Here is an 8,730-nt window from a genome sequence, read left to right as displayed (position 1 = left end):
ATAAAGTACACAATGAGACAAATTTTAAAAGATCCCATATAACTATGTTTTTCTTCAAGTTAAAATCGCAATGTAAAATTGAAGTGGAGTATGCATACCATCCACTTTAAAAATGTTGGAAGTAAAAAAAATATAAATAGAAAAAAAAAACCCGGAGGAAGCTATATTATACTTCGTATTGATTATAAAACTGTTATTTAAAATGAACAAGAGGGGAAAAAATCTAAAATCCCACCAGTTTTACAGCATTTGAAAAAAAAAAAAAAGAAAAAAGAAAAGAAACATGCATTATTTGACCAATTGCATAGACTTCCTCTTAAATCCTTATAAGCATATTTGTATCACAGTTTTGTGTGTCAAATTCCATGGATGGCAATGGATCACTCCACTCTCCACCCCCCCCCCCCCCCCCCAAAAAAAAAATAATAGATGGAACAACATTTGGCATGGATGGTACAGTTTAAATTAAAAAGTTATCAGCACATAGAATCATATATGACAAAGTTCTCAACCGTAACAAATGGATAATCCAGTGAGCTAGCACAAAGAAAAACCATTTTATAGGACAACATGATTAACCAGGGCCAAGTCTTAAATGGCCACATAAAAGGATCCCTCACTGCACACTTTCTATTCTACGCCACCATCCAATCAAAGTGACATATTCTTCAGTCTGCATTGGAATTTCTCCAGCATTCCAGTGAAATCAGGATACAGCGTATTCATAAAAAGATTCGGGATTGTTTTTCTACTTGCAATTACGTGAATCGAAAAAGAACTATTCTGGCCTCTAGCTTGTTGCATTTTCACTCAAAAAAGGTGTGCGTGTGTGTGTGGTGGTGGTGGTGGTGGGGGGGGGGGGGGAGGTTAAAGGACGAAAATGCCAGATAATATATTTAACTAATCATGTTCAGGTTGATTCAACTAAAAAACTCAGTATCAGGTAAACTGGAAACGCTATTTGCAAAATAGCAGCTTCAAAGAGCGAAATTCAATAAAGAGAATGCAAACACCAACTACATCAAGCAATTCAATCTCTAAGAATAATAATCCTTTAAGACCTTTGACTAAGCCACAAACTTTGACCCACAAAATGCAACATAAATGAGTGAAAAATTATGATAAAAGAATAAAGGCCAATCAAAGATTTTAAAAGGAGTATTGTAATGGGAAATAAAGGCATACAATAGAGTAGCACCATTAACAGGATTTTTTTTTTTGTTGTTGAAGATTCACATCTCCAATAATTTATAGATTGATTTAGAAAAGAACATGACTTACTCGATATTTTCTCCATTAATATTGATTTCCAATCTATCTGCAAAACGAAAAAAAATCATCAAGAGGTTGAAGACATCATAACTTCACAATAGCTTTTTGGGGCATTGAATATTTTTAAGCGATACCCAAAAAGATTGTAGTGTTGTACTGCTTATGAAGGAGGAAAATGTAAGTTTCCTCCACTCAATAGAAGTTTCTAAAGAAGTCCACCGCATCAATCTTACTAGTCACACCACAAAAAGAGTCGAATTGTGAAGACATCAATGAGCAAACAGCAAAGGCATACACATGGATAAGCTCAGCTTTTAAGCATGAAAGCAATATTGTACGTCGACGATACAAATTCATTTTTAAAACAAACCGAAAATGAGTGGTTGGAAACACAACTTTGACTATAGAGAAAATGCAACTTAGACCTTTTTGACATTCCATGATAATACAATCACGCCAAAATATCCAAAACTATCAAATATACACTTCAGAAGAGGAAAGGAGGAGAGAATGAGAGATCACTATGTAAGACATACTATCGAAGCAAGTTTGATATTTTTTGACACAAATCAAACCATCTATTTGCAAGATTATATAAGCAGTTACTCGAAATATCCCAATAGAGTGAGGATGTACAATTTCCAGAATGTTAGAAATAGTGATATCAATATAAATAAAGATTTAATCAGCAAAGGCAATTCTGACAGTATTATGCTCCGTACAAAACAGTTCGGAACCAATGCCTTATACTTCCAAATCATTTTATCAAACTTTGCATAATCCGCTACTTTAGTAAAAAATACCTACTCAAATGGATTAGCCTAAAATTAGACAACAATTCCATATCCTTAAAACTTATTGAAACCTAAGAAGCAATAATAATTTCATAAAATAACATAGCTCACAATTCCATTCCTGGCAGTATGATTTTAAAATGTAATTCTAGATTGAAATTAAGAAAAGACATAGCAGAACATATCTTAGAGCATGAAGCGTAAGTCACTTGAAGCCGTGATGTCGGATTTTCATTTAAGCAACCACCTCAAACCTAATACATGTTTTGAAAGGGGAAGAGAGGAATGTGAGTCTGCGACAAGGTAAAATAGGTTGTACGACACATATGCAATGTGTACTTATGTACTAGGTAAGACCATCGACACTAAAATCTCCACAAATGTATGCAATGTACATTTATGAGCTAGGTATGATCAACACTGAAGTGTCACTGAAAACCTACCAAATCTGGAGAATAAAATGAGGCTTAGATGACATTTGAGAAGATTTAAGTCTAGAACTTCTTTTAGTAACTGATCCTTCAGAAAAGCGTAATCCATGCCATCAGAAAGACCAAACTACCATCACCACAGAGACGAAGAAACAGTATTAATGAATATTTGTCATTCAGAGTCACCAAGCTGTTAAAGCAATGAACTCTATGAAAACCAAAAGGCCTCGCTGAAAACACACTTGCCCAAGTGTTGCAGTAGAAATTGATTATGAACTATGTATTACTAAAAGATGGAGGAAATTCAATACAATTATGTTGGCTAATGTCAATCATGCAGACAGCCAAAGCTTTGTTTCCATCACTTAAGGAAAGCATACAAAAGATAAAAAGAATATCCACAAGCTTATTTATTCCTCTATTATACCTATTTCCATCACTTAAAAAAGCATAGAAAAGATAAAAAGAATATCCAAAAGCTTATTCAATCCTCTATCATACCTAATTGTTTCTCCCAACAAAATATGTTAAAATATCCCACAATTTTTTATCAGATGAAGGCTTCCTTTTTTTGTTACATATCATCAAGCATAAATGCAAATTGAAATCAAAGATCGCTTTCCAAAATTTTAAGGACAGAGTAAGAAAGTAATGCACCTTATTAATAACATGTCTCGTGTTCAAAAGCTTCATGTCATATATGAGTATCATTATAGTGCTACTCATAAATGGTTGCATGTGGCCATACACCATACTATCCAGAAGCTCAAACTCAGCTTAAATATGTTTGTTTCAGAGGTATTTGAAAAAGCCGCCTCGGAAGGCCAAGACCCTCATTGTATTTAAAGTATCAAGCACTTCTCATATCGACCCTTCTCTTGTTTGCTTCATAAGGCTAAAGCAAGTAATGCGCCTAGATGAGAAACTGAAAAAGTAGAATAAGAACCTGCTTTCCAACTGTCAAGTTTTTGCAGAGTCATAGAAGAAAAGCAGCTGAGGGTGATGAATGAATCCGTACATAAATTATAAAGTTTGACTTTTGGTAATAGATTTATGATCGTTGTAAAAGTTGTGTTACCCGTCTAAATCTTTTAAATGCCCAAAATATTGAATACTTTGTCTTAAAGAATTTGGCAACTTTGATCAATGTGCTTCTGAATCTTTACCAAACAGCTTATCCTGCAGATCACTATAGCACTATACAACAGGCAACCAGTGGAGTAGCAACTTCATCTCCATGTAAATATATTGTCAAACAGTTACTCATGATAAAATCTTTAGTACTTTCCCTCATAAACACAAACAGCCAAGTGACCAAGATGCCAGTCGTGAAATAAACTCTGGAAACTTCCATGCATACACTTTATTAAAGATTTGATTCCACCAAAACAGCACCACATAAGCATACCATTTAAAGTCCCTGAACAAATAAATTACACAATGATGAATAACTATAGTTAATGCAACTTAATTCTAGTTCAGCATGAACAAAATTTCAACAACTTTGTTTCTGATTTGACAGAGGTACAATATGAACTAAAAAGGCTTGGCATTGATGCTCAATGCTATTGAACTTCATTCAATCAAACCATGCTGCAAATGGAAACTATAACTAGAATACATACTTGATGTACGCCAACAATCACGTGAGTCAACACAAACATTTAGTTGCATATCCTATTCTGATACCTTTAACCCCAAATCATTAACTGAAAATAAGTTCATTCTTTTTAACTGTAAGAAACAATTAATCTTCTTATCTACCGAAGCAACATAATCCAAAGAACAGAAAACGAGTTAGTGCAATGATTGTTTAAATTTCGGAAATGTGCATTATGCAACACTTAATCAAGTCTATTATGCCCCCTCCCCTAACAAATAATTTCCCAAAACCCGAAACTTTAGTTCATCACTCTTAGTTAAATTCATTGTGAACCCTTTTCTCAACTCTAACTTCAACCACTAAATTTTCATCAATTTGGCCTCCTAGTGCCAAACCACCGCCATTTTTAAGTTTCTGAATTATAATTTCTAACTACTAATTCATCTTGTTTTTGATTTGATGTTATGATAATAATTATTACTAATAATGCTTCTTAGTTGGGATGAGCTTACTCTCAAAGAAATAATCAGCCTAATTTTGATCCCATTTTATTGGAAATCTTCTCCTCAGCAATTTTAACATATTCAGATACCCATTAAAATTCCACATTGCCCAGATTACAACAATTATTACAGTGAACTGAAAGATTCTCAATTAGGGTTTCGTAAGTGGAGTTTAATCAATTATCATCTGTCCTTTTACAATGGTGGAAACAAAAATTAGCGCAATATACTATCTTCAAAACTAAAAAGAACACAAAAGATTCTAAATTGGGCAAAAACAATTTAAAAAAATGAAGAATAATTTCAGAAAAATACCAGAGAAATTGAAGAAGATGATGAAATTGATTATCATTCCCATTTTCGCCGCTGTTTTCGCAAATTTTTGGTGAAATTCGATCAAAATTTGGGTTCATATATATTTCTCTCTCATAAAAATGATCATGTAGTTTATACGAAGTACAGTATACGATTTTTGTTTATGGCCGTATTGTTAGTTTAGCTGGGCCTGTTTTTTTTTTGGACTAGGTCATGTTCAATTCAGTAAATGAAACATTTTCATTGAATTGTAAATAAAAAAAAATAAAAAAAAATGTTTTCACAAATACTTATATGTGCCACGTATTATAGGAAATACATTGTTAGTGTAATAAGGGTTACTTGATCAGTGTTAAAAAGGTTAATTGGTCAGTTAGGGGATACTTCATTGTGTCATAAGGTTACTCGGTCGGTGTTATAGGAGAACTCGATCAATATTACAAGGGTTGCTTAGTCAGTATTCATAGGGTTACTTTTTTTTTTTTTTTATAAGTGGTCACACGGTGTGACCAGCCACACCCAAGACGGGCTGTTGTAAAAGTTATAAAATTGGAGAATGTATATATTATTATAAATCTAGCTATTGAAATACATATTACTATATTATTGACAAAATAATAAAAGAAGATTCGAACCCTTAATTAACCTCTTTATAACAAAGATGGTTATTTTAAAAACAATTATATAAGTACAAACCACGAGGTTCAATTAAAAAAAATACTTAAAGAATAACTCAATTTTTGTTTGATAATGACAATTTAAAGTTTGAAAATCTTTATAAAAACAATTATCGATTGCACATCTACAACATTAGCAACTTAGGACAACGCTTGGGCTACTTACTTATTTGTATCTGAATTTTGATCATATCAAAAAAAATATTATCAAGTGAAATATACATAACCTTCATTTATTATTCTATTTCAATTCAATTATTAAGTTTAGATTAATTTGATTCTATTAATTTCAGTCATTTTTCTGTCGGTTATTTCAATCAGTTCAACCTAATCTTTATCAGTTTTGATTCCTAAGATTATAATTCAAAACAATCTTCCTAAAACATGCATATACTAGTATACTACCATATAATTAATCTATTCTATAACTTTATACTAAAGGCGAAACCAGGAATGACACATGTCGTTTCCTGGTTAAAAATTTTCCCTCCTAAAGTTATTTATTTATTTATTTTTATTTTTTTGGCCAAAGCTAGCTTCTTAGAGAATCTATAATCTATCTATCTATAACTTTATACTAAAGACGAAACCATGAATGACACATATCATTTCCTGGTTAAAAATTTTCCCTCCAAAAGTTTTTAATTTTTTTATTTATTTTTATTTTTTTGGCCAAAGCTTCTTAGAGAAGTTTTTAATACAAACTATACAATAATAATTCACTTTCTATTTGATAAGTATATCTCGATATTATTTATATTATTTATATATGCAATAATAGTAATCTATCTATAACATGTAATGTAATTTATATTTATTTTTATTAGTCGTGCATATATTATTCTCTCTGTTTTCTTTAGTGTTATAAATTTTTTGATTATTTTTTTTTTTTGTAATTACAGAACTTTCATCCTATTTTGCAATTAGGTATATATTTTTTTTATATAATTAAATAGCAGTCTTAAACTAATGATAAGTATTAAAAATGACCGTGCATGGCACGGAACTTAACCTAGTTATAAGGCTATTACTGTATTTATAAAATCATATCCTAATCCTAACATCGAAAAAGTGGAAGAATGCAATACCAAAATGACCAAAAAATGTAAATCAAAGCAGCAAAACAGGCCTCTATACATATCATGAGTATGACACCAACACACCAGCATATTGAGTAAGAAATTATGAATATGATAGAACTAGCCAAATCTACACATATCATGCATAAATTAAAAACTGATTATCAGACTTTAATGCCTTTAACCACAGGCAAATAAATAAATGATGAAAAAGTTAGGATAATGAACTTACATTTCGTTTTAAAGAGAAATAAAAGAGTATATATCAATATAATATTATAATTAATGTTGATTAATGCTTAATAGAAAAAGTTCTTATCATTCATCATCATCATAGCAAGCTTTCAGTATGATTTCGCTGGTCACTGAGCCCCTGGGAGCCCTCCATATATCCTTAAATGCGTCTAGTTCCTCAACATCAGTACAGTTAATAGTCAACCTGTTTAAAACTCTTGAATGTTGCAGCAGATATTTGACAGCTTGAACCTCATAACCTTTATGAAGTCCCTCGACGATGATCTCCTTCAGATGTTTTAACAAACAAATCGGGACACCTTCAGGTGGTGTCCAACGACCTCTGCCATTAGGATTAACATAGAGACCAGGACAAACCTGAAATAAAAATTGGAAGTACTAATAAGAATGTGATGAACGACAAAGTTGTTTCTTGATGCCATAGATCAATGTTACTCAATCAATGTACTACTAACCTTGTTTATGAGAGTAAGGTACTCGAGATTAGGTGTCCACGAAAGGAGCTTTGCCAAGAGTTCACAATTAACATCACTAACAACATTCAATTCTAATTTCATCAACTTTCTGAAGGGTATTATACTTTCATTCAAATAAAAGCTCAAGTTCAACCACTGCAATAGCATAAGCATAGCACCAACATTATCAACATCAAACATGTGTGAGTATGGATTAACACAAATCTCTAAACACGAATAAATTTGATTAGTAAAGTGTCTAATACTCCAATGGTGAATGTTCGTACCTGGATAGTATGGCCGGAAAGTGATAGCGCCTGGACAAATCTGAGACTTCTTAAAAACCTGCATAAATTTTCAGTCTCGGGTTTTGAGGATTTTTTTTTGTTATAAGTTGGTTGCCAATCCACATACGCCTCAGCCATTTGCTTTGTACGAGTACTAATAAGTGAATAAATGCCTCTCTGATTATCTCTTACCCAAAGGTACTCAAGTCTTCGAGCATCAATCAAAACTTGGTGAAGAAGTTTGTCAGATCCTCCTTTAGTGACATCTCCATTATCAACAAAGTCCAATTCACATCTCTTTAATGTGCAGGTCTGAATAAGTAGATTGAAATCCAGCAAATCATGCTTCTTCACAGCGCGACCTTTGATGAGTAACTCCAGGAGAGAAGGGCATCCAGATAAGAAACCCTCTAAATGCTGAGTTAAAATAGATTTCGAGACGTTAAGGCCAAGGGTCTTAAGACTCGGAAGCCAGATTGTAGTCGGAGTTTCAAGCAAATCAGTTTTCAACTTCAGTACTACTAATGCTGTTGATATGAAAAGCCTTTCAGGTAATGATGCTACTTGATTTTCTCGAAAACGGACCTCAAGGTGCCTCACATCTCGCTCAGCTAATGTTCTATTAAGGAAGGTTGAGGAGGAGGATGACGATATAGATAGACACAATCTTTCTATACAAGGATACTCATAGCAATTTACCACCTTCTGTATATAATTTACTAAACTCTTCTCCATTTGTTGTTTCTCTTGCTCAGTTTTATGCTTCATTCGTCGAAAGTTACCATCATCTATATCTAGATTTTCAACCTCAACCCAAATATTCTTCCATTTAGTTGACAAAACTCGAGTTCTCACTACCTCTTCTCTCGACGGAAGAAGGGACAGAATACTACAAAGAATTTCATCAGGAAGCCAACTTATCCTATCTATTCCTCCAACTAATCCTTCAGCAAGTTTCAATTCTTTATTTGGCATGGTCATCTTGCGACTAATCTGAAATAAAAGAAGCTCGAATATAAAATCACTTAATGACTGTTAAGATTAGACCAATAGAGAATA

General features: G+C 32.6%; 1 protein-coding gene across 1 annotated transcript; it reads right to left on the bottom strand.

The window, feature by feature from the left end:
* Nucleotides 1-6,992: 6,992 nt before the first annotated feature.
* On the bottom strand, nt 6,993-8,730 carry LOC145604328 (FBD-associated F-box protein At5g22730-like). Its single transcript, XM_081660246.1, has 3 exons — nt 7,672-8,730; nt 7,385-7,540; nt 6,993-7,286 (listed from the first exon to the last, which is right to left on the bottom strand). Exons 1-3 carry the CDS (start codon nt 8,650-8,652, stop codon nt 6,993-6,995), a joined length of 1,431 nt encoding a protein of 476 aa, XP_081516372.1. The 5' UTR covers nt 8,653-8,730.

The sequence above is a fragment of the Chenopodium album genome, chromosome 22 (assembly GCF_948465745.1).
Source record: "Chenopodium album chromosome 22, dcCheAlbu1.1, whole genome shotgun sequence".
In the NCBI taxonomy this organism is placed as follows: domain Eukaryota; kingdom Viridiplantae; phylum Streptophyta; class Magnoliopsida; order Caryophyllales; family Amaranthaceae; genus Chenopodium; species Chenopodium album.
This window is presented reverse-complemented; position numbering and strand designations above follow the sequence as displayed.

What these genes read in the sequence shown, in the direction of transcription:
- LOC145604328 (XM_081660246.1), bottom strand. Translation starts at nt 8,652, where the DNA reads ATGACCATGCCAAATAAAGAATTGAAACTTGCTGAAGGATTAGTTGGA. An exon ending in TTTCCGGCCATACTATCCAG is followed by an intron (nt 7,541 to 7,671) that starts GTACGAACATTC and finishes ATGCTATTGCAG; the next exon opens with TGGTTGAACTTGAGCTTTTA. An exon ending in ACCTTACTCTCATAAACAAG is followed by an intron (nt 7,287 to 7,384) that starts GTTAGTAGTACA and finishes TTTTTATTTCAG; the next exon opens with GTTTGTCCTGGTCTCTATGT.